The sequence below is a fragment of the Mauremys mutica genome, chromosome 6 (genome assembly GCF_020497125.1).
Source record: "Mauremys mutica isolate MM-2020 ecotype Southern chromosome 6, ASM2049712v1, whole genome shotgun sequence".
NCBI classification, from domain to species: Eukaryota; Metazoa; Chordata; order Testudines; family Geoemydidae; genus Mauremys; species Mauremys mutica.
Window position 1 is genome coordinate 32,545,709 of NC_059077.1, and position 27,445 is coordinate 32,573,153.

General features: G+C 40.5%; 1 protein-coding gene across 1 annotated transcript in view; it reads right to left on the reverse strand.

Moving 5' to 3' along the window:
• Positions 1-706: 706 nt before the first annotated feature.
• The window catches only part of LOC123372862 (chondroitin sulfate proteoglycan 4-like), a 42,140-nt gene continuing 15,401 nt past the window's right edge, over positions 707-27,445 (reverse strand). The window contains exons 5-9 of the mRNA XM_045021416.1: positions 24,171-24,369; positions 14,748-14,879; positions 9,148-9,320; positions 4,634-4,817; positions 707-3,869 (exon numbers count right to left, since the gene is read on the reverse strand). Coding sequence (XP_044877351.1) covers positions 1,816-3,869; positions 4,634-4,817; positions 9,148-9,320; positions 14,748-14,879; positions 24,171-24,369 — 2,742 coding nt within the window. The 3' untranslated portion in view covers positions 707-1,815. The remainder of the gene's footprint in view (positions 3,870-4,633; positions 4,818-9,147; positions 9,321-14,747; positions 14,880-24,170; positions 24,370-27,445) is intronic.

Sequence of the window (27,445 nt, forward strand, 5' to 3'; positions counted from 1 at the left end):
GGCCTTGGAAAGGCCCCCTGCACTGGGATGAATTTCACCTAAATGGAATAAATAAATGGGGGGGGATACAGTTTATGGTTAAACAGTTCCTTATGATTTGAAGGAAATGGCAATGAGAACATTTATACAACTACAGTCCTGGATGTTAAAGTAAGAATGGTAGTATTTGGATGTCAAATTACAATGACATTTTAGTATGAACTCTGTAAAGTATTGTGGTGAGTCCACACCAGGTACGTGATCATCACATAAAAGCTGGTTTAGAAGCTGGGAAATGGTCTTTCCAAATAAAATTTTCAAAATAGATCAGGCAATACATAATGGGATCAGTTAAGATCTCAGCAATTTTCTATTAAGGTCGAGTTCTGCTCTCTTTGAAGTCAATGGAAGTTTTGCCATTGTCTTCACTGAAGGCAGGATTGGACCTTAAAACTGGATTGTATATCACTGTTTAGCAAGGACTTTCATACAAATGAAATATTCCCTTTAAAGAGAAATTATTGCACATTTTATCAATGTTGCTAAACTGAAGTAATTTATTTCATAGTGTTTAAGGCACAAACAATCAAAGTCCCTTGATAGATTCATAGATTCTAGGACTAGATGGGACCTCGAGAGGTCATCGAGTCCAGTCCCCTGCCCACATGGCAGGACCAAATACTGTCTAGACCATCCCTGATAGACATTTATCTAACCTACTCTTAAATATCTCCAGAGATGGAGATTCCACAACCTCCCTAGGCAGTTTATTCCAATGTTTAACCACTCTGACAGTTAGGAACTTTTTCCTAATGTCCAACCTAAACCTCCCTTGCTGCAGTTTAAGCTTAAGTTATGAAACTCTTCCATAGTATATTCATTTTCTCAACTTCACACAGATTTATTTTTCTCAGTAGTTTAACAATAAATTCTATTGTATGGTAGAGGACTAAATTCTGCTGTCTCATAGATTGGCCTCACTGACTTCAAACACAGCAGAACTTGTGTTACTGAGGACAGAATTCAGCCCTTAGACAGCAGTAGGACATTTGATATGTTTCTGCAGACAAAACCCAGAGCTTAAAGATAATGCTGTAGACAGGCTGACTGATAGTTTTTTGCCATGTGGATTAGAGGTCAGACATGCCTTCTGACATTCAGCAGACCTTTGAGGCTAGACTTTAAAAATAAATGACAAAAAGAACAAACAAAAGCTCCTAGTAATAAGTGTTTTACCAGAATCACATATCTATTATCACTGCTGTAGTATCCTTGTGGAGAAGAATCCTAGGCTTCCAGCCCAAGGATCTTGATGAATACTTGTCAACATAATCACAGCTTTGTTGCTTTAGCACTGGTCTTTGAACAGCATTCAGGTTTAACTGACGTTCCTGAGATTAGCATCTTGGCAATTATTTATGAAAACAGTTGCATTTTCTTTAAAGTAAGCTGGTTCAGACAAGATACAAATTATTTGTATCAAATTTGATTCTTTAAAAAGTGATATTATATAAAAATATACAGTAAATGACACAATGTTGATGCTGCCTTATCCCTTTCAAGGGTAATAAAAAATATTGCAAATAATGAGTTAATTTAAAATACGCAAGGATAAAGAAGGCACTGAAATCAGTGGGTATCATAATAACTAAGGGTCTGATCCAAAGCCCACTGAAGTCAATAGGAGTCAGCGCATTGCCTTCACTGAGGTTTGGGTCATGCTCAAAATAAAGAGAGCAGAATTTGACCCATAATAAATAAATATAATAAAGAATGATCAAATGTCAACATTATATATTTTTAAAAAAAAACTACATTAATCAAAATGGCCACACTCTATACCCAATACTGATTGCGTTTCAAAGTTGGGTTTGTTTTTCGACAGTGCTGGAGCATTTCAGGATCAAGGTTTAACCAGTTGTTTTGTAGAGAATTTTTTTCAGCTGAAGCAGCTGGTGTGGGAAGAAGCTGTTTACATCTGACTGCCACGAATGGGGTGGCTGTGCTGTTTTCAGCCCCTTTTGGAAGAGGCGTCACTGTGACCATGGGTACGGTCAGGCTCCGTTCTAGACTGAGACCTGGAGTGCTGGGAATTGTCTGTGTTTGATTTTTGCTGAGAGATTTTGCCTTTTCTGTCTTATGACACATTAGAAAAAAACACACGGAAATAACAGCGACAATGAGTAAAAGAGCCACTGATGCAAGTGGGATAATGATGGACAAAGGGTTGCTGCTTTCACGTGGCTTCACACTGGGACTTTTGGCATTTGCTTTCACTGTAGTCTCGGTCCTTGCAGATCTGCTCTCAACTGGTTCCCCATTAAGCAATGAATCTTCCTCATTTTGATTTCCCCAGCGATTTCGGTTTTGCCACCTGATCTGTACAGTCTTTCCCAGTGCTTCCGTATGTCCCTCATCCTGTTGGGAAACTGGTGGCTCATCCTTGGAAGTAGTATGAATTTTTAAAGTGTCAGTGTGGGTTAAGAAAGGCACGTGACTTGTAAAACTCTGCACAAGTAAAGGATCATATGGCATTATGACATATTGAAAATAGCCTACAGCAGGCTGCACATCATCAGCCCTGAGTATGAATGTGAACGAGTCATTTAACATATCAATACCTGTCAGATTAGCATGTACATCAATCAGCACAATACCTCTGTCAATGTCATTTTGTGTGAACAAATTAATTCCTACAAATGTAGCATCATTTATTGACCTTCTTCTTACAATTCTTCCATGAGCTGGGGGCACTATCACTTCAAATTTGGGATTGCTATTTGTCAGATTAGCTAATTCAGTAGCATCCAGGTCCTTGATCCTTAATTTATAAACCATCTGGTTTGGAATTTTCAGGTCAGATGCAGCTTTCACCAAAGGCCCTGCTATGATATTGAGTACCTGTCCTGTAAGATTACTTTCTGAGGTGAACAACATAAACTCCAATATATCCCGGGATGCACTGAGATTTGTCATAAGATAAGATAGTCTTCCTGAGTGTAAGTCTGCCTGCTCAAACTTAGTAACCTGCTCATTTCCAATCAGTAAATGGCCACATTTGAAGGGCACTGTTATTTCATAACTAATGTCAGTATTTTTTCCATTTGTTGTAGCTGAAAGCTGTACATTAGTAATAGTGACAGAGGTCTGACCCTGTGGAAGTACCACATCAGTAAGGTTGACTAGGGTGAGAGAGACTGGTGTGACTTCAAGGTTGAAAAGTTTGTATAATGGGCGATGTTTGCCATCAGTCACACTAAAGTAAAAAACCCCAGAGGATGAACTTCCGTCTTGTACAAACCAAACTCTGCCACTATCAACATCAGCTTGCGTGAAATCTTGTATGGATGTACTGAGATTGTTCATCATTGCTAAATGGCCATTGGTGGGATTGCTAATGACAGTGTATTTGAGCTCTCCTGGACTGTTGTCTAAGTCTTCGACTTTCAGATTTTCTGGTCCTAGCACAGATGTATCTCCTTGCAGAACTTTCAAATGCAGTCCTTTAGTCTTCAACTCTGGAACTTGGTCATTCACTGGAACAATGGTGATATTAAACATCTCTTCCAAAACATCAGTATCAGGCTTTCTTGCAGACTTACTCTTCAGGTTTAACCAAACCGCAAAAGTGAAATGATCAGCAAGTGATTCAGAGTTATCATGCATGTAAATGATTCCAAATTTGTTAAGTATGTACTGTGAAAAGTTAGGTTTTTCTTCAGTAATATTTCTTTCTCCAACCACAATTATGCCATGCTGAGGTAAAGATATAACTTGATACCAGACTTCATATACAGAACGTTGCACCTCGGGTAACTTAACCAATAGATTTGAAGCATCTAAATTTGTTTTGTTGATTAGGACTTTACCTCCTTCCTGAACAATAGCACCTTGCAGAAAGAAAAAGAGCAATTTAAAAACTATTACTTGGTCATTGCAACATTTCAGAAATAAGATGCACATGTGCAGTAGCAATACTAATGGAGCTCAGGGAAGACAGACGTGGAGTCAATGTTTCAAATGCTCTCGTGGTATATTTATATCCCACATTACCGTCTGTCAAATCTAGAAATTTATTACCACACTTTTTTTAAAAAGTAGAGATTTAAAAGTCAGGGGATAAATTCCTGTATTGATGGATGGGTGTTGGATTAAAGATGTAGCAATGCCTTACAGCTACAGATGACACTCTATTATTATCCCTAGAAATTACTACCACATCATTACAGCAAAAAAGGATAATGTTGTGGTTGCAATTCAAGAGGAACAAATAAATATATTGAATTTCTAAAGTGCTTTAATATTTTAAGGTCTCTTAAAAAAAAAAGGCTAGTCTTCTGGCCAGGCATCAGACAGAGAGAAAAAAGAAATAATTCACAAAAACCTTTTTATTAATAATAAACTCAAAAACCTTTCTGTTTTTGCAAAACATACGTTTTGGACTTAAACTACATTTTGACCAGTGTCCCTTTAAATGTTTACTAAAACAACTGGAAATCATTTGCAAAATATTAGCTACACTGCACTCGATGCTATAAATATTTTGGTCACTTGTTACTGAGGAAAAGTTTGCCCTGCAGTTTTTCTAATTTGCTCATTGGATCCCACATGTGATCATAAACATTAGGAGTCTCAAAGAGCACAGTAACCTTACCTGTATTTGCAAGCAGGCGACTACTCTGATCGTGTCTGTTAATTTCATATGAAATGGCAACGTGAAACACCTGGAGATCCAGAGCTGCTGGTGGGGAGGAGACTGTAAATGTAAAGAAATCTTCTGCACTCCAGCCCACAGCCTCATTATGTGTGTGCTCATAGATGATCAAGCCTTCATCCACCTGTCCAAAGTAGAGGGAGTCAGTCACTTGAATATACAGGTACAACTGGAGAATAATCATAGGCACAACAGTCTGAAGCAGAACAAAGTGTCCATGACAATGCTTAATGACTGTATACATAATGTATGCGGGGAAATTACCTTGTAGTTCTACTGCCTTGAATATATAATCTGTGCAATCTTCAAGTCATTAGTGCCAGACTGGCAGAACTCACCAGACTCTTAAATTTGCTTCCCTTTAGAAGTAGAAGTAACACAGAAATAAGTGAGCAGGCCCTCAAAAGGGTAAGACAGTAAAAAATACCTAGTAAGACACTGCTGGGAGCTGAAGGAGCTGGTTCAATGACTGTTAAGTCCTGCTCTCTCTAGGGCAGCTCCTTCACCAACTCTGGTCCATAAGGAGCTGACTGGAGTCCATGGCGGGCAGCTTGTATACTCAGCAGGGAATGGCACACAACAGCCAGTAAGGAATCTACCTCACACTCTATCCTGCTATTGCTACCTTTGAGGATCAACAAACTTAAGAGTTAATAGAGTTCTGCCAGTCTCATGATAAGGAGTTAAGACTCAGGAGTGAGAGTCCAGTAAGATATCTTCAGAGAAATAAACATATCTACATACAACACTTTTTTTGTACAAATGATACAAAGTATACATATATACATAAACACACACACACCACTTCTCCTACCACTGAAGTGTATCTGTCCCTGGGAATGCATATCTATTCAATAGCACACAGGAAGACCACTAAGCATCAGTCAGGGCAAGAAATGAAGAATACATTTTCAACTGAATTTCTGGTCTACAAAAAGCAATTACCTGCACTGGAATTTGGTCAGAATCTCAGGGTTAATACCCATAATCTTGTGAAAGTGACGTGGTATCTCTAGTATCAGAGGGGTAGCCATGTTAGTCTGAATCTGTAAAAGCAGCAAAGAGTCCTATGGCACCTGAAGAGTAACAGACGTATTGGAGCATGAGCTTTCGTGTATTCACCCATGAAAGCTCATGCTCCAATACGTCTGTTAGTCTATAAGGTGCCACAGGACTCTTTGCTGCTTTTGTGGTATCTCTAGTAAGCACAAGAGGTCAAGACATTGTTTTCAAGTCTCATCCAACAGATTTATCCTCATGCTGAAGCACTGGTTCACTGACTAGAGAGAAGAGTGTTACATACCGAATCCTTCGAGAACTCTCATTCAACTAACTGACTTGGCTTAACCTGTGTTAGTTTGTGATTGCCAATGAGATCGCTGCTGAGATGGTATTTTTTCTAAATTTATAACCCATAAATACTTCTTTACACAGCTTGAGGTCATCTCATGGACCTAGCACAGGTTTCCATGACATATTTTTGAATGGATTGACTAATTCTATCTATCTAAAGCATTTTTCTAGTGTTTCTAAAGCACTTAGCACTATGGAATCTAAGTTCCAACTATGAATGGGACCAACCCTGCTCCCGCTGAAATCAATGGAAAAGTTTCCACTGACATTAATGGGAGAACTGAGCCCTGGGGGCCAAACTTCCAAAACAACGTCCAAAATAACAATGTGTGTTGCCCCCAAAATATAGTTATTGCTAAACTCTGCTCTTTGTGACTGGTGTTTGCCAGAATCCCCAAAAATGATGCAAAAAGGTCATATGTCCATGTAGATACAGGGGCAGGATCACTCTCGTAAGCATAGCTCCAAGCTGGACAAAGCGGGACAAAGTAAATTTATGATTTTTACTATTTCTTTAAAATCTATCTAGGGTATTTTTACTGCACGCACATAAGAGTCTCTGGGCTAAGGAGAGGATGCCACTGGCATGGATTTTTTTGGTCCATTTATGCAACTGTTTCAAATAGGATTAAAAATTAGAAGATAATTGAATGAGTTGTATTCAGTTTAATTAAATAAACACATTTGGATTTAGTCTGGGGAGGAAGCAAGTGGCTAGTTGAATGAGAAAAAAGATTGTTGAGATATCATGAAAAGATTGCCAAGAAAACAATCCACTGTATTCAAAATTAATCTAACAGGCTTGGAAAATAAAACGCACAAATTAGTTTTTTATGCTGGCTGCAAAACAGCTGGCCTTGGACAAGTTCAGTGGAAAGCGGGTGATAATTATGACTTTACTGAGGCAGTGAAACACAGACATAAGGAAGGAGATTAGCTAACTTCTTCTTTAGTCAAGATAAATGAGTTTCACTTGCAGTGAGAAGTATATATTTCTGAACACTGACTATAAGACCAAAGAAACTGAAAAAACTAAATTGAACCAAAATGCTTTCCAGTTCAAACTTGATTCACAAGAATATTATTAACAAACAGAACCTGAATTTCTTATTCTTCATGGACTTTACTATTTTTTATCTCAAATTCCTACTGAATATTTACACAATTCTAAGCTCCAAATATACATTATCAATCATATTTGCTACCTTTTTCATTGCTGTTTAGCTTGCTCCTATATGGCTAAAACACACTGAGCTAAGCCAGGTGAGAATTTTTCCCAACATAAAATTTTCCTTCTCTTTTCCCATTTCCCTCATAAGATTAGAGGACAATGGTTAAAATACCTGAGCCTTATCTACAATACAGCTACCACTAATGGAGACTATGGGTCCAAAAACTCCCAAGGACAGACAAGACCTAAAATGGAGACAGACACACAAAATTTGGCCGAGTACTTTTGTACAAAGACATCAGAGTTTGTAAGATCTAAGGTTATAGGAAGAGGCTGCATGGCATTTCAAAGTATTATTTGATAAATAACATTTAGAGACGGTATCATATCCACAAGAGAACAGAATAAAAGTTACATGTACAACCTAAGCTATGGCATTTCCTGATGTGAGTACATAACTGTGTAAACCTCATGTTCATAAATTAATAGATTTTAAGACCAGAAGGGACCATTATGGCCATCTGAGCTGACTTCCTGCATAACACAAACCACAGAATTTCACCCAGTATTTCCTGCATCAAGCCCAATAACTGTGGTTGAACTACAGCGCATGTTTTAGAGAAACATCTAGTCTTGATCTGAAGATTTCAAATGATGGAGAATCCACCACATTCCTTGGTAAGTTGTTGGTAACTGCTGTTAAAAATTTTCCCCTTATTTCCAGTTTTATATTGGTCAACCTTCAACTTCCAGCCACAGGACCTTGTTTGCAGATTAAGTAGCTGTCTATCATCAGCAGGGGCGGCTCTAGCAATTGCGCCGCCCCAAGCAGGGCGGCACGCCGTGGGGGGGGGCTCTGGCGGTCGCCAGTCCCGCGGCTCCAGTGGACCTCCTGCAGACGTGCCTGCGGAGGGTCCGCTGGTCCCGCGGCTCCGGTGGAACATCCGCAGGCATGCCTACGGCAGGTCCACCGGAGCCGCCGGACGACCGGACCCTCCGCAGGCACGCCTGCGGGAGGTCCACCGGAGCCGCCTGCTGCCCTCCTGGCGGCATGCCGCCCCAAGCGCGCGCTTGCCGTGCTGGGGTCTAGAGCCGGCCCTGACTATCAGATATCTCTTTTCTATGTAAGTATTTCTAGATCATGACCAAATCACTTCTTAACTTTCTGTTCTATAAGCTACATAGATTGAGCTCCTTAAGTCTCGCTGTAAGGAATGTTCTCTGAGAGTAATTTGTTTTGTGGAACACACAATTATATCCAGATGCTTTACACAAAGGCTCAGTAATTCTCTTTTAGTAGCAACCACCCCTATAGCGTTCTTCATGGAAGGTAAATGAAGTTCCCTCTTTTTAACCCTTCAAATTCAAGGTCCTGCACCATGGTTAAGATTCTTCTATCCAAGCATTTCCTTCAGGGGGATGCTCTTTAGGAGCCTAATCTAATGTTCACTGAAGTCAACAGAAAGACTCCTACTGACTTCAAGGGGACTGGGTCCAGCCTAAGTGATCATGACATTTGGTGTTAAACACCCCAAGGGACTTCTTGGATGACTTCTTAACCCAGGACCAATGACTTCCACCCTGTGCACTAGTGAGGAGTGAGAAATCAGGAAGGGAAACTGGATCAGCCAACTAGCACTGGACATTGGAAATCTCCACCTTAGTTAAATAAATACCATTATAACCAAAACAAGAGAGTGAAAATTATTCAGACTTCACCAATTTCCAGTTGGGAGTGCAGGGGCTTCTCATCTAGTGGTCACTGCAAATTGCCAGATATTGAATGACACAGCTAAATTGGGCAATGATTGTGATGGGACACATGGCTGGCACTAAAACAAGTGTAAAGGGCCTGGGCAAAGAATGAATAACTAGGATTCACTTTACAATAACAGTCTGCCACTGGACCTTCTGTAATGTGAACGCTTACCATGGCTTGAGTAAAAGTGGAAATATCCTGTGTGGTGTTGTCAGTGTCTATTCTGATCAGTCTTCCAAGTTTTGGGGCTCTGACAATTGTAAAAGTGATAGTTCTGTTTCCTGTGTTGGCCACATCGTTGGTTACAGCTTTCAGATCATGAGCTGAAATAAGTTTCCTAGACCCTAAATAATAATTAAAAATAATACAAGTTTACAACAATGTAAATATTTCACCACAGGGAAAACTTTCATATCTTTCAAACTTTCATACCACACAGCCCATAATCTAAGTATATTTTCATTTATATAGCACTTTATAAAATTAGTTGTTTGACTATCTCCCTAATTCTCATATCTCAATACTTAAAGAATAAGGGTGACCCCCAACAAATGCAGATCTTTGTCATTAGACAAGTTCACATACAGTAGCTTTTATTTATACTGTAGTGAGGTGGTGCGGCCTCCCTCTGAGCCAGAGGGGGAGGAACCACTCTCTCTGCCCAAGTACGCGGAGTCAGGCTGCGTTTGACCCTCCCACTGGAAGTTGAGGAGCGAGGCAAGAAGTACAAAAGATGGAGCCCCTAGCTCAGTTGAAACAGAGCCAGGGAAGGAAACAGACGTGTCCTTCTTGCTGCTGCCTGCTGACCCATCCGCAAAGCCAGGCAGCACCATGGACCTGGAGAGGACCAAGGCTGGGGAGGAGCTGGTGGGACTGCCGGCGGCTGAGTACCCTGATGAAACAGAGGAGTCTGAGACCACGGAGCCTGATCCGGAACTCTGGTAGGAAGTAGCCCAGGGAAACCAGACTTTAGTTTGTTGGTATTGCAGCTTAACAGCCAGTCATCATGTTGCAGGAGGATCCCCACTGACCCAGTGGCAGGACACTTTGCCACTGTTAGGGCCCTGGGCTAGGACGCAGTGGAGTTGGGTGGGCCTGCGTCCCCCTTCCCCTGCAATCCCACCTCTGGGGCGGAGGCCTCCCCACCATAAGCCACGAAGCCTGTGTTTGTCTGTCGCCTGCCAGAGACAGGGTGCTAGACTGTTGGCCAGCACTCCCCTGCCTAAGGGCTAGCGCTCTAGACTGTTGGCCAGCGCTCCTCTGCCTAAGGGTTAGAGCTATCGACCGCTCAGCAGCTCCGCCCTGCCTAAGGACTACAGCTTAGAGACTGCTTATTTGTTCCGCCCGCTAAAAGGGTTGGGACACTAATCACTGATTCCCCTGATACTAGGCCCTGAGCCCAGTGATGCAGTGAGGCGGTGTGGCCTCCCTCTGAGCCAGAGGTTTTGCAGCCCAGAGGACTCAAACAAAGCGGCAGAAGGTATTTTTGTAGTAACCCGTACTGCACTTCATTCATACCAATGTTACTAGAGCACTGAAGTTAAATCAAAACAATTAGACATAAAACATTGGAAAGTTAAAAACCCAAAAAAGCACTACACAATCACCGCAGTGCTGTGAAATGGAAAATGTATCTTCATAATGATTTATTTCACTAATATTAAAGCATATGCATAGTTATAGAGGCGGCCAAAAATCCTTTGCATACATAGTACTATAATAACCAATGCTCACTGGATTAGGGGCTACCAAAAGGCACCCTGGAACGTAGCCAAACCAAGACAATGTATACAATAGTTGTGACAACAGAACCAAGCTAGTGACTTCCTAAAAGAGTGAATGTAACACTAAAAAGTACATCATCTTCAAATGCCATGCATGCAGCATTGTTCACGGAACATTACCATGCAATGTTAGACATTTTATTCTAGTTTAGAATAAATACTTCTGAAACAACTAATCTATTCATTAAAACTTCCTTATAGTGTTTTCCTTTTGACAAAACCTCTTTTTGCAAATCATTTTCAGTAAATTTAAGAACATTAACACTTCAGTTTGCTAGAAAGGAAATGTATTTTTTTCTTAAAACCTACAATGCAATAGTCTACCATAAATTACAATAAAGAATGGTCTCATGAATTTCCCACGTCTCCTTCCCCTCCAGGTTTAGCTTGCCCTTGAACAACAAGCATTTATGGGTATACATAGATCATTTTGGACATTAGTAATATATATCCTTGGAGCCTGAATCATCAACCAGTCTCCTGTAAAACATAATCTTTGCAAATGAGTAACGCAGAATAACATATGAAGAATGGGAATGTTTTAATCAGATGGTACCTTAAGCAATCTCCTTATTTACAAGGCAATAGCTGTATCTTGGCTCAAACTGTATATACTCTGAAACTGAGTTATTGTTATGCTGAAATGAGATCTTTCTGTTCTGTCCTCTTTCATCCTTCTCCCTCCTATCACCTCTGTGCCTCACAAGATCCACACTGCTTAGGAAACATTAGCCAGGCCCCCAAAGATAGGGTGTTCTAAATTATGTGTATTTTAAATGTTCTCCCCTTCTTCATTCCCCCACTCCCTAGCCAATTTAAACAGTAGGGATTTGCGGACCAGAAAATAGCTATAGAGTTGTGGATGATCCCCCCACTGACTGGCTCAGGTAATTCTCTCTCTGTATAACTATTATTAAAACTTGTTTTCATCTCATAGAGTAACTCAGGCTCACTCAATTATTCAGGACATTGCTTCTCTTAAATATTTATTTTTTAGAGGAAACCCTCCTAATTCCAGATATTTCTGTGCAGACACTTTTCTATGGCTTGAAATTTCTCCCTCTGCAGCAACCCTCCTCGCAGAGCTAGTAGATATGTACCATACATCATACATAAGATTTTGTCATGGTTATTTTTAGTAAAAGTCATGGACAGGTCACAGGCAATAAACAAAAATTCACGGAAGCCATGACCTGTCTGTGACTTTTGCTGCTGCGGCTCCCATGCTTTCCCCCACCACCATGGTGGCTGGGAGTTCCCCCTCCGCCCACGGCGGCTGGGAACTGCAAGTTGACCGGATTTCCCAAAGAGAAAATGGGACATCCCAGCCGCTTGCCCAAGGCATCTTCCTCCGGCCGCACAAGGCTGTCACCTGTCGCTGGAACCCCAAGGAGGGCACCCTCAGGAGGCTGTCCCCTGTCGCTGGAACCCTGCCACGGCCCTACTGGCTGTCAGCTCCAGAGTCCTGCAGCCCCTGGGACTGAAGCAGAGAGGTCTCCTCTGGAAGTCACGGATTCCAGGACTTCCATGACCTCCGTGACATAAACAGAGCCTTAGTCATAAAGCCTGGGTAGAGTAGCTTATGCCCAACTTCGAAGACCAGACACATGCTCTACAGTGTGTCCAGGCTTCACCTGCCCATAGAGCAAAATTCCTGAGTTTGCTTCATCATTGAGGCTTCCTTCAATCCCATAAAATGTAACCTGACAGTGACTATTATATATTTGTGGGTGGGAGGCTACTGAAAAAGAAGAAAAAACACTGCCATTACCATAGGCACAACCCCTTCAGGATAGTCAAAATGCCACAGTTCAGAAAAGCTGAATGAAACAAGTTTAATGTACATCGCTACACAGGCAATCTCAATGTTTAGGAGCAAGCTTTTTCATTTTTATAGAACAAGTGGCAAAAAAGAGAGAGGGGGGAAAAAAAGAGTTAAGGTTACCCAAAGTGTGAAAAAACTCAGCACAATTTATCTCTTTCCATATATATATATTTACTAACTCAAAGTAAAATAACAGCTCAGCAAAGACCATAGACCAAGCTGAGCAGGTGGTGAAGGAAATATATTTTCCATTCTGGAAAGCTGTCAAAGTCTAGAGACTCTTCCTACAAAAATGTGTCAGGAATATTTTTTTTTAATTATCTTTGGCTTACAGTAGAAATTCCTGTAAACCCTGTGCCTCAGGCAACCTTACAAACCAAAAAACACCAGACAGGCGTGGTACAGATTAATAAGGCTTGTAAATGGATTTATTTTAATCACATTTATACTGACTGAATTACAAGACCATGCTGCAATAACCTATTTTTTTTTTGTTTCCTTTAAGTGGATTGTATTATGAGGCTTTGTTTATGAGAATTCTGTTTTAAATGGTAAACAAACTCAAATATTTCTCTCATGCTAGCTTAAAACAAAATATATAGATGAAGAGCTGCAGTGCAAACTTCCCCAACACTGAATCCCTCCCTGTGTTGATGGACAACCTTCTCTGAAAGACAAAGGTAGTTCAGGCAACATACTATCTGTATGAAAGGTGTAACACACAGAAGTGCTGGTAAGAGACTAATCTTTATTTCTTAGGCCCCAGTAACAAGATGCGAGTCAGTTACAAGAGTTAAACCTGGGACCTTTCCAGAAGTCAGTGTCTGGTGTTATACTACTGTCTCATCCAGGAATCACTTCTGGGCAGAACTGTGCTACAGCAGAGCTTGAAACTTGTCTACTTGCCAGTGATGAGTACAAAACATCTCTGATGAGTGTGGCTCCTAATCCATCAACTCCTTCTGGACTTAGGCTTTCATTTAAAAAGTTAAGATGTTGGCTCTTATGGTTGCAAGCATAAACTTTCAAATGTGAATCAAAGCAATTCTGTCTTCCCCAGTCATCAAAAAGACAATTGTAGGTCTCTGCTGCTTTTCATAACTTTCTCAAGGAGCAACTAAGTGAATCAGCCCACTGGTTAGTATCAATGTTGCTATTCAGAATCCTGAGGGCATTAAACTTTACTCTGTTCCTATAACTTATGAGCAGTCGAAACAGGCTCAATATTCTAACACATACTTTATGCCTCTACCTTCTATGAACTTAAAGAAGAATTTTGGAATTAATTCAGTTTAGTAATCTCCTGTGTTCAGAACAGTACAAGTCATACTAATGTGCATATATATCAATACCCATATCAATAAATTAAACATTTGACAAATGAATTCAACTGTGGTTTTAAAAATTACAAATTTGGATACGTGAGAAACAAAGTGAGTAAGGTAATATCTTTTACTGAACCAACTTCTGTTGGTGAGAGCAACAAGCTTTTGCTCTACACAGAGCTCCTTTTTGGGTCTCTGACCTGGTCTACACTGGTGGGGAGGGGGTCAATCTAAGTTCCGCAACTTCAACTACATGAATAACGTAGCTGAAGTTGATGTACTTAGATCTACTCACCGCGGTGTCTTCTCTGCAGTGCAGGGCTGCCCAGAGGGGGGGGGGGACAAGAGGGGCAATTTGCCCTAGGCCCCCACGAGAGTTTTTCGGGGCCCCAGGAGTGGGATCCTTCACTTGCTCCGGGGCCCCCGGAAAACTCTCGTGGGGCCCGGGCCCCTGGAGCTTCTTCTGCTCCGGGTCTTCGGCAGCAATTTGGCGGCAGAGGGGTCCTTCCGCTGCGTGACATGAATCGACCCCCGTTGTATCGATCGTTGCCCACCAATCCAGTGGGTAGTATAGACATACCATCAGTGTGAGCTCAAAAGCTTGTCTCTCTCACCAACAGAAGTTGGTCCAATAAAAGATATTACCTTACCCACCATTTCTTTCTAATATCCTAGGACCAACATGACTACAACACTGCATACAACAAATGTAGATGTGCGTCCATCTACAGCTGTTTTATAGCCTGGCAGATATCTATTATATAATTGTACACATTATTTCCTATGCAATTATTTCAAGTAAACTGAATCAAAATAATTTTATAGCCGAAGCCATACCTGGAAACACTCCCAGTCCTTTGTTAATTTCTAGGCTGATAACTAGAGTGCGAGCTGTGATACTAAAAATTTGTCGAGGTGCAAAGTTCAAACCATCTGTAACCTGAAAGTTGAAGCCTCCAGACATTGCTCCTAAAGAAAACAAAAATAATCACTTTCTTGTAAATTCAAATATTATTTTAAAAATCCCTTGTTATTTATTCAGAATATGGTGGGAATACACATTGGGACAAATTCTGTTCTCACTTACACCACAGTAAAACCAAAGTAATACCACTGAAGTCAATTCCAATTTATACTTTTGCACCTGAACATTGAAGAGTTAAATTAAAGCATAATGTGGAAGAGATTATAAACAATAAAAACTATTGAGTTCTGTTTGCATTTTTAAGGCCAGATCCTCCACTGGGTTAATCAGCAGCGTCTATTTGACTTCAATGGAACTACACCAATTTACACTAAAGGAATATCTGGCACTTAACCTCTTTATTCTTCCCTTCTTTTTACCTTAGCAGTGGCACCATCACTGAAGTAGCAATCTGGCCCAGATGCAGTTTTTGCAGCAAAACAACTATAAGAGCTTTACTTTGGAATATGTTTGTAGAGATAAATTGGCTCTGAGTTTAAGCAATTAAAAATATTCTGCAGCAATTAAAAATATTTCATTTCAAGATAGCTTCACTAAGAGGACCCGCAACCTCAGACTAAACTATTACACAGCCAGTGTGTGCTAGAAAGAAATACATTTCTTTTTTAAAATCTCCAAGCCTGGATTTAATCTGGCTTGACTGTCAGCAAAATATGTCCCAATGACTGCATGGGGATTGGAATATTGTAAAATTATACTGCCACACTCTACTATTCCGATGCTCACAGCACTGCCGGTAAACTGCTGAACAAGTGATGAGTAGGGGACACTAAGATTATTTTTTAAGAAGAGGGTCAATGAAAAATTAAAAATATTAACTGCTGTCAATAGCTATTAACATTTATAAGTATCTGCCTGTTAACTCCTTTATGTTGTTATATGAATGTATATCCTGTACGCAGAAGATATCACTACACACTTTCATGTAATGATCAGCACTTTTTGACAAGTTATAAATTAACATATCAGAAGAATTAATGTTGGTCTGAGACCATAGTTAATGACTTCCCCAAGGAGTACCATCAAAACCAGCTAAACAGAATATAAGCTCTAGAAGCTTAAGCAGCATCATATTTATTTTTAAAGCTTTAACTTTTCCAATGTTTTCTCTTGATAAAAATGCACAGCTGGTTGCTGATTTAAAGGGTTGACAGGATGTGCCTCAGGTGAGGAGAAAAAGGCTTATTTAGCTTCACTCGCTTTCTGGTTAATGTGGATCAAGTGCCTGATAGAAGTAAACAGAAGTTTACTGTGGGAGCAGAAGTAGGCCATAAAGAGCTGACTGGATAGCCAGCTCCTATTCACTGACTAACATTATTATAGTATTTTGTTATTTCTATCATAACTGATTTTAAAGGGGCCACTGAATAGTTTGATCAGAATGAAGAAAAGGTGAAGTGAAAAGAAAAGAGGCCAGAGAGAAGAAGGTTGTAATTGTTGTAGTAAGAGATGATGAGGCCCTGGGAAAGGGTTGGGCTGGGAGAATGGAAAGGAATAACCTGATTTCAGTGATGCTGGAGAGAAAAAATGTGAGGATTTAGTGGCAGATTCTGTGGAGGAAAAGGAAGAAAGGAAGGACACAGATTGCAAGCCGGGGTAGGGCAAATGGTAGAATGCTGATCATGACAGAGAAGAGAGGGCTAGGACGGATATGGAAAGGAGAATTTCAGTTTTTACTATGCTGAATTTGAGCTGGTGACAGGACAACCAGGATGAGATGTGGAAGAGACAGATAATGATGCAACATTGAAGGGAGAGGGAAAAGGTGAGGATGAAGAAGTAGCTTACGACTCACAATGTAAGAGTTCATAGAATCATAGGGTTGGAAGGGACCTCAGGAAGTCATATAGTCCAACCCCCTGCTCAAAGCAGGACCTAATCCCCAACTAAATCATCCTAGCCACGGCTTTGTCAAGCCTGACCTTAAAAACCTCTAAGGAAGGAGATTCCACCACCTTCCTGGGTAATCCATTCCTGTGCTTGAAGAGTTATTAATCAAGGCTGTGTGATACCATAGGGAAAAGGGAAAAGCATAGAGGGCCAAGGGCATAGCCCTGGAGGACATCAAGAGAGCCAGAGGGAGGATAAGCTACTGAAAGAGTGGTCAGAGAAACTACCCAAGAGCCAGAATAACAAAAGTCACTGGTGCCTAGGGATGCATGAACTTTCAGGAGGATGGAATGATCAACGGTATAAAAAATGGCATAATGAATGGAAAAGAATAAGAAGGGGATCCTTGGCCAGGAAAAGGTCATTGGTCACCTTTGGTAAGAGAGGCTCCAGGGAATGGAGGGAGCAGAAGACAGATTCCAGAGGCTGGTTAGTGGAGAGGAAGTCAAAGAAGCAATGGTAGATGACTGGAAATGAGGAACAGAAAGAAGTTAAGCAACACCTGCAAAGCCAAGCATGGCCAAGAAAGGGGCTCTGAAGACTGGGACAAGAACAGAGTATCTGAAGGCAAAAGGAAGGGAGGAAGATGAAAGCAGTGAGATATTGAGGGGAGGCCAAGTGTGGATAGGCTCCAGGGTCAGACTGCGAGGTTAGAGTTTGAGAATAGGAGGAACACCTCCAAGTCATAGGCCAGGGTGAAGGAGAGAAAAATGCAGGCGGAAGGGGAACCAAAGTGGGAGAAAGTAGAAAAGGTGAACTATTTGCCAAATAGGGCTCCTTTTTCTCTTTGAGGTAACTGGTGTGATTCTGGGCTGAGAGGAAGACTCAAGAGGAGATTTATGCAGCATTACAGGTCAGATAGAGAGTAGGTTCCACACCACTGATCACTGGAAGATGAACTATTACAGACTGAGTTTCACAGCCTACATGGGTGCAAATGTCTTTATGTTAATTTCCTATGGCTGCAGATGTGCATTTGTCATTTCTCAGACCCAAGTGATGAAGGATTCAGTGCCTCAAACCTAGGACATCACCCTTCTACCTCAATTGCAAGGATTTAACAAAAGGTCAAAATCTTCCCAGTGTCACTATTGTTAAAATTATGAACTCATTTTTGCTGCATCCTGGATAATCTCTAAGACACAGTTCTTTACTCTGTATTCTTCCTAGTACCCCTCCTTTCTTCTGCTGAGGTAATATGGGAATGGAGGAGGATGAGAAGAGAGGTGATAATAGCTTTATTAAAGTCCACCCTACTTTTATGGGTGAAGTTAGCTATGGGATATGTTCATGTAGCTTTTTCACCACAGCCACCTGGGGAGCTGTGACCGACCCCTGCTCCTTTCTCACTGCACATGCATTCTCTTTGCAGTAGCAGGAATGAGCAAGCAGAGAAAATGACCCCATCTCTGGCTTTATCCAGGATCAGGAACAAGCCGAGTGGTGAAGTGGATATCCTCCACTGACTCATGGGAAGCCCGACATCACCCATGGGAAGTATGGGGTAGAATATCATTGATCTGTTCTTCGCTAAACTGCATTCCTGGAAATCTGCTTTTAAGATGGGGTTTGTGGTTAAGCAGCACACAAATTAGGAACTACACATAGCACCTTTCATCAAAGAGGAACCCACACACTTAACATACTGTGGTAACTAAGGCCCCAAAATTATGAGTTTTTTCTATTTAAGAATTGCCCAGGCATGAAGGACTGCTAGTAAAGTTAGAACAGAGTGTTGAGAGAATAAAAACCCAAGATCTAATGGCTAAATTTCTTCAACAGTTTGAGGAAACTCAGAGCTGTTGCAGCCTTTCACAGAAGTGTTCTGCTGGTGCAGCTAAAGAAACTTCCCCTTTTTCCCTGTCTATGAATGAATTAAAAATCATATTACATTAACATCAAACTGTGATGCAGGCAGACTAGTTGCCAGCTCATGCCAAGGCCCCTGGGTCTCAACGGACAATAAATGCATAGCTGGAACCAGTCTGGCTCACCTGTATGTTGGTATTGTTAAAACAGGTATTAGAGTTATAAGAATGTGCTTAGACTTTATCTCTTATAATATCTGTATCCCATGTTATAAGGTAACATTTAAGTGTTTGCTCTGTAACTGTAAATCACCAGACAGGAGAGAAGCATTAATGAGTGTAAAAGGACTAATTTCCAACAGGAAGTGTTGTCTCCTGCCCAGGGCTGGCTCCAGGGTTTTTGCCACCCCAAGCAGCAAAAAAAAAAAAAAAAGCCATGATTGCAATCTGCGGCACTACCGCCACTGCTTTAGTCTTCGGCAGCAATTCGGCGTCTGGTCCTTCGCTTTGAGAGGGAGTGAGGGACCCGCTGCCAAATTGCTACCAAAGAGCCGGACGTGCCGCCCCTCTCTGTTGGCTGCCCCAAGCACTTGCTTGCTAGGCTGGTGCCTGGAGCCGGCCCTGCTCCTGCCCAACAAAGAAGGACCATCAACATCAGATGAACTATTGTGGAACATCAGGGGACAAAAGATTTTGTTGATTGCTACCACCACCATCCCCCACAACGAAAAGGAGACATTCAAGTGAATTCTTCCCAACAGCTGAATTGACAATGTGAAGCAGAAGGGAAAGGAATAAAAAGCCCTTAAAAAGAGGAACTGTATCTTTTATGTGCCTTGGACTCTGAGGGCAAGGATTTCTAAGCATAAGCAAAAGATCCACAGTGCTTGGTCTGAGTTATTATAGAAGCTTCTATTACTTTTTGAAATTTAGGATTGGAACTCATTTGTGTATATATGTTTACCTGCTTTAACCTTCTAAATAACCCTCTTATTTCCTTTTCCTAGTTAATAAATCTTTAGATAGTTTATTACAGGATTGGCTACAAGTGTTGTTTTTAGTTTGTTAAGGTGCGTTTGACCTGGGCTAAGTGACTGGTCCTTTGGGACTGGAAATACACTAAAAATCACAGCAATATTCAGGTTAAGAGATCATCTATCACAAAAGTAAGCTTAACTGGGTGGCAAGGTAGATCCAAGTACCCAAGAGCACTGTCTATGACTTAATGGCAAGGCTGTTACAGTGTTTGAGGAGTTTACACTTGATAATTGTTGGTGAGAACTCATAACCAATTTGGGGTTTGAGCCCTGGTTCTTAACAGTCTTCCCTGAAGTTGCTACTCACACTTGAGCTTTGCAGGACAGTTTGACACAAACATAGATACGATACGATGTGCCAGATATAGTAGCAAAATGGGGAACTTCCTGGACTCTATTATTATAAATAAAATGTGTACAAAAGGGAAGCCAACTATAAGTAATACAGCTTTGAGCAAAATATTATAAACTTTAGTGACAGAGTTCACTTCCTGGGCAATTCTGTTAGAAAAGAAAGAGGTTGCATTCATGTTGGTTTATTTTAGTTTAAGTGATAAAGAGAAAAAGTAAGGCTAATGTTTGCAATCAAACATGCTTATGCTGTCAAGTTAGTGAAATACATGTCTGCTGAAAGAGGCAGTAAAAAAAAGGAACTGAAACCAAATACTGTGTTTATAAAGATACTTGGCCCAGAGTAGAATAATCAGAAATGTAACTGTTTGAGTAATAATGCACAGACTTAGATTAGCCCTACAGACTACCACTGTTGTTAAAAGAACAGAAATGGAAGATTTATAAAGCTATTCTGATTGGCTGGAGAACAACAGTTCTTGAATTGACTTTGCATTGTATAATGGACTATTACATTTAAAGAGCATAAAAGAAAATGGAGAGACTTTGTATAAACTATATGAATTTTAAACTGGACATTTCAGCAGCTAGACAAGTGTTGATGGAGAAACTGCAACTTGACCAAGCATAACTGCAATGCTGGCCAAGGGATGCACTGAAAGGGGCCCATGGAAAGCAACATGCAGAGGTAAATTGCTGACTGGAGCAAACCAGTCAGTGTTCAAGGTATGGCCCAAGATGACTGCAACAGTTATGGCCTAACTTTTCTTACACACGCTGGTGCAATAAGGTGTGTTACACAAAAAGACTGCAAAATTCCAGTCCCAGTTACAAGAACTCAAAAGCTAATGTCTTGTCCCTGACTGAGGGGATGATTCTCATTTTGGCTGGACAATTCAAATCTTTGGAAGGAAATGGGTCACAATCTGATTGGTCAATGCTGCCATTTCCAAGAAGAGAAATCAAGTTGGACCACACAGCAGATATAGAATAAAATGGCCTGTCTTCTTCAATTGCTTCCCAAAAGCCAAAGACACCTGGAAAGGAGAAGACTAAGGTCCTAGACCAGCCACCTGGGAGTCTTCCTGGTGACAACAAGAACCTATCTTAGATAGGCATCTTTAACTGTCTTTTACTAATTTCCAGCAAGTTGGGTTGCCTGGTAGCATATTAGGAAAAGACTACAGTCATGTGCATCCTTTGCTCCACCAGCATTTGCATGTCAACTCCTTCTGTGAACACTAACTGAGCTGAAACCTGATGACTGAGCATAGATCCAGTGATAAGTACCATATAGAATTTCTCTTGGATAATGACTCAAATCAGTCAATTGACCACTTCCTGAAACTGAGTACCTAATCAATAAGTACATGTACATGCTTGTGTATGTGTTTTAAAGATTGTCAGTTATATTGTCTCTCTTTGTTTTGGAACAGGTTCCAACCAAAATTTTTGTAAAGTAGCTTTAAAACTGTGCAAGTTACAATTAGTAACTAAGATTGTAGAACTGCACATGTGTCTATCATAGCTAACAGCTTCATACCATCTTTCAAATTTTAGGTGTATATAGACATAAGATGAGACCCGGTGAGTGAGCTTCTTGTACTGTACTCAGTCTATACAATCTGTCATAAATGCAGGAGTTTATTTTAGGTAGATAGGACTGTTAGTCAGCCCCATTAGCTTGGGCTAATATCATTCATTGGGAAATAGGTTAAAAGGGTTGACTACTATAGATTTATTGGGAAGGAGACCTTGGCGAATTGGCATGTATGAGAACTGACCAAACAGTTTTGTGAACTCCTTGCCAGAGGATGTTGTGAAGGCCAAGACCATAACAGGGTTCAAAAAAGAACTAGATAAATTCATGGAGGACAGGTCCATCAGTGGCTATTAGCCAGGTTAGGCAGGAATGGTGTCTCTAGCCCAGTGGTCCCCAACGCGGTGCCCGCGGGTGCCATGGCGCCTGCGGGGGCATCTTAATACGCTCGCGTCCTGGCCCCCGGGAGAGCACCCGCCGGCATTTCGGCAGGGACACCTCTTGATGATGCCGCTTGTCGCCGACAAGTGATGTCATCGAGAGGCGTTGCTCCCGAATTTCGGCAGGGACGCCTCTCGATGACGTCGTTTGTTGACGGCAAGCAGCATCATCGAGAGGCGTCGCCGGCGGCATTTCAGCGGGTGCTCCACCGCCACAGTGGTCCTTCAGCTGGCACCTGCCAGCAGAAAAGGTTGGGGACCACTGCTCTAGCCTCTGTTTGCCAGAAGCTGGGAATGAGCAACAGGGGATGGATCACTTGATGATTACATGCTCTGTTTATTCCCTCTAGGGCACCTGGAACTGGCCACTGTTGGAATACAGGATTCTGGGGTAGATGGACCTTTGGTCTTACCCAGTAGGGCCATTCTTATGTTCTTATGATTCAGTTTTGGATTGTTTTTCCTTTGTTGTCTTAGCAACACTGGAGTTGACAACCAATTGGCACAAGTGAGGCCCTATCCTGAAGGAATCAGTCAAAAATCTAAACAGTCTTCTTCACAATAGAGTAACTGTGTGTAAGTATTATTTTGTGTTGTGGTTGTGTAATTTGATTTTGAAAACCTAAATATCAACAAATTTTCTAATTTATGTAGCCAAAGCACAGTCCAATATCATTTTTGTCTTCTTATATCCTATACTATTAGATACTGTTGTTAAGGATGTTTCGTAACTTCTATAAAACTAATTGAATCCTTTTTCTTTAGCGAAGCAGTCAAAATCAAAGAAGCCTAAGTCAGGTGGTGCAGGTAATCAGTTGCTTAACAAAGTTTTATTTTATATCCTTTCTTATAATACACACTGAAATATGAAAAATACAGAAAAATAATTTCACCCACTACAGAAATGCAGCAACTGACAAACAGCACACAGCATCCATACACAAGAGTTTAGAAGAGGCATTAAGGAACACTATACTATACTAAAGAATGCTATATCCAGTTGAAACTGCAGAGGAAATTAAGGTAGGTAAATACAGAAGCTGACATCTAGCTGATCACTAAAGTTAAGAACCCTTCCCTGACAAAAAGTCCCTTGAGATCCTTAACAAGAAGTGGTCAGAAATGCAGTTTTACATCTCATTCAAAAGATGGCATCAGCATCACAGTGTTCCCTAACACAATACGTGGGCATCAGTTCACTACTGACACAGAAGGAAAAGTACCATGTACTATGATACAGCCTTTCCTATCCCTCCACACAGCTAAAACTCTCATCAGGCTTCCATCTCATATCTCAATTACTGCAACATCCTTTTCTGTGGCCTTGACAAATGAAATCTTGTCCCACTCATATCCATTCAGAATGCTGCCATGAGATCATTTTCCTAGCCTGTCACTTTGATCATGTTACCCCTCTCCTTGCATTCCTTCACTGGCTCTTCTCTTCTCGATCAAACTTGACTTCACTTTCAGGGCTCTTCACAACCTACCTCCACCGGACATATCATCTCTCATTCAATACTGAGATGTCGACTTCCACCTCCAATCAGCCCATGATGTCAGCCTGCATTGGTCACTTGTTAAATTTTCAAACAGGTATCTTCATGTTTTCACCCATGCCACCTTTCACATCTGGAAGAAGCTTCCTAAAATCCTCAAAACTAGCTCATTATGCACCTTCAAAACCCTTCTTAAAACTCTCCCTTGCTGTGAGGCCTACAGAAAGCGTGACAGTGGCTTGGCTGCTGCTGTGCTGAGACCAATGCCTATCGTGCTGACCAATACTGTGTCACTGTTTCATTGTATTCCCAACAGTCTGCCTGTATCCAGCTGTTGCCTTATACTTAAATTTGTAAGCTCTTTGGAGACAGGACTGGTTTTTGTTCTGTGTTTGTACATCATGTAGCACAATGAGGTCCTGATCCATGATTAAGGCTGCTAGGTGCTATGGTAATACAAATAAATCAATCAAACCATCACTGAATTACCAGAATTACTTCCTACAACACCTAGGTGTTTGCTGGAAGTTACCTACTCAGGTAATGACCTGAACCCTTCCCTATTTTGCTTGTGAGATCATACGTCACTTAATTAGTGCTTCTAAAATTACATCATGTTACAAGAATATCTCCATGGGATTACATTTGTGAATATCCCCATAGGATTATATAACAGAATATTCCCACATGGTAGTTTTAGAACTACCTACCATTGTGTACAAACACCAGCTGTCCTTCCATTATATGAGCCTGGGTAAAATTAAGGATGCTTTTGTTTGGAGAAGACTTAAGAGCCAAGTGGCCATTGCTAGGTGGAGTAATAGAGTACACTAGCTCTGATGCTGAGGAGTCTTTATCTTCTGCACAAAGGTCATCAACTGTTATTTCCGTAACTGAGCCCACCCAAACCTTAAAAAACAAAAGCAAAAAACAGACGAAGAAAAAATTACATGGATTGGATTGATTCACTGTATCTCATGTTGCTAAAACAGGTAACCCTGTAATCCAATATGGTTTCTGATCATTGACTGTACTGTTTAATATTCTGAAATTATTTAAAACTTCAAGATATCAAGCAACACCAACAAACAACCTAACTAGTTTTAAGATGGAGCTTGATACATTATATAATCCTGTTTATGAACAGGATTACATAATGTGGTTACCTGCAACAGCAGGGAACTGGACCAGGGCAACAGTAGGGAACTGGACCAGGAAGATCCCTCCAGACCTGTGTCCATCAACTACCTCCTGCATAAATCAGTATTTCAGAGGACAATGCAAATGTCTGACAGTGTCTGTACTCTGTCTCTGACAAATGCAGCAGTTTATTTCATGGAGTGTTAGTGCCATGTCCTTTATTGTGAGCAAAACACTCAGTGCCCTCAACTTCCACTGCAATAAATGGCACTGGAGATGTCACAGATTTGGGTCATAGGAAAGACGACAGATTAAATACAATACAACTTCTAATAAAAAGTCAACAGTTTTTTAAACTAAATATTTTCTTTCAATTCCCATCTGCTCACAATATGCACCAAGGGCTCAATCCTGTAAAGGACTGAATAGCTCTTGGAGGTACTGACTGCATGGGAGATGAAGGTACTCAGCATTTCTGACAGTTGCTCAGCACTTTGAATCAAAGCCTAAACTAAGACAAAAAACTAGCATTTGTGAACACAGCATAAAACCCACTACTTTAATTCTAGCAATTCTAGTGCAAACATGACACATGTCTCTCTGTCTTCAGGGCAGTGATAAGGCCGTAAGTACTGATATCCCAGGATGGAGCATTCTGTGGGCTTCATTTAATTTTGGGTGATTATTTTCTGGTTTGAAAGTAAAGAGCAACTGTTGGCTTTACTTTTGATCTGTTTGCATTTTTAATTATGGGTTAAGGTGCCTAGAGCTCAGGATAGGACATATCTATTATAAGCTGAAATCAAGTCCATAGATATTCAACATATGCACACTAGCTCATTCCATGAAGAGTTGATTTATAATATAAAATCTTTGATAATCAACAGTTCTAGTTAAAGTGCAGAACAGATATCATAATTTACCTCTCTGACTTTTAGTGTATTAATAATATCTTATTGCATTTGATTCCAATGGCTTTTCTTGCCTCTGCCCAATTCCTGCTCTTTAATTCATTATCAATAGCTATTTGATGGTAAGGTTACGTTAGTAGTTTAATGCGGGGGGAAATATCCTTGACAAAAGTAATTTCATTTCTCCTAAAAAATGACCACTATGTAAAGGTTTTATTGCCACTTGTTTGATGATTTGTAGCCACCCCAAACTCATGCCAATACTTTTATATCGCATCATCCTGTATATAGAAAAATATAATATATTGCATATAAATGGTAAAACACTAGGGAGAATATTTACAAAGGAGTATGCAAATGTGTACCCATGTGTAACTCCAATGCTAAACCTCTGTATGACTCACAAATTCTCCTTGAAAAATAATAGGGCTTTTTAGCTATAAAGATATTGTTTATTCCATGCCTCCCCAGCACGCTTACACACAATGCCTTTTTGTGTGCACACTATGTGTTAAGATTCTCTGTGTGCCATATAATGTGATACATGAGGAATGAAAGGAGATCCATGAGCTGAATTGGAATGTAAGGAGGCAAACACTTGAAATACTGCAAATACTTTACAAGTACAAGTGACTTGTTTCCCACATCTATTTGCATCACATAGGGTGGAGATCAAGGTTTTCTTAAGAACAGAATGAAAAAAGTATGCAGAACTTCCGAGATGTCAGTTTTGCATTCATATTCTGCATTTTCCTAAAACATTCCACTATTACAATACACAGGAAGGTTCACGACCTTTCTTGCTGAGAAATGAAAAATACCCCGTTGACCTAATCCACAGTGTTCTGCTTATAGAGATACCCTGTTAAGGAGAATTAATTAACAAAAAGGATAAATAACTGTTAGATTTTTTTCATGAAAAATTCCACATATACGAAAATATAGCCACCTTGTGGCTACACTGAGGTACAGCCAGACCTTACTACTGCTAAATCTTACTTAAATGCATAGATAAACGAGACCAACAGAGTCAGGATTTTTATTTTCTTCAACCTGAATCCCCCTGATTTTTTCAAAAAATGCTGCTTAAAACATGCTTAACTTTAAAGGCTTTTGTTTAAGACACAATGAAGTAAATGGGTTTCAAATAGGTGCCTAATGTTTACCATGTACTCAAGAGCTGTCATGAATAGGGACAAACTTAAGGCCATATTTGTGAGCTTTTCTGAATTAGAGCTCTCATCTGTTAGCTGTTCTCTGACAAGGTTTCTCTTTTTGATTGTTCAACTGGACTAAAAGTCCTAGCAATTCCCTTGTAATTGTTTAGAATACTTATGGTTTTAAGTTACAGAGTGAACTTAAAGACTAATTTCAGAGTAGCAGCCGTGTTAGTCTGTATCCGCAAAAAGAACAGGAGTACTTGTGGCACCTTAGAGACTAACATATTTATTTGAGCATAAGCTTTCGTGGGCTACAGCCCACTTCATCGGATGCATGCACTGAAAAATACAGTAGAAAGATATATATATACACACTCAGAGAACATGAAGCAATGGGTGTTACCATACACACTCTAATGAGAGTGATCAGCTAAGGTGAGCTATTACCAGCATCAGAGAAGAAAAACTTTTTGTAGTGGTAATCAAAATGGTCCATTTTCAGCAGTTGACAAGAAGTTGTAAGGAACAGTTGGCCGGGGGAGGAGGGGAATAAACACGGGGAAATAGTTTTACTTTGTGTAATGACCCAGCCACTCCCAGTCTTTATTCAAGCCTAATTTAATGGTGTCCCTTTTGCAAATTAATTCCAATTCAGCAGTCTCTCATTGGAGTCTGTTTTTGAAGTTTTTTTGTTGTAATATTGCGACTTTTAGGTCTGTAATCGAGTGACCAGGGAGATTGAAGTGTTCTCCAACTGTTTTTTGAATGTTTTAA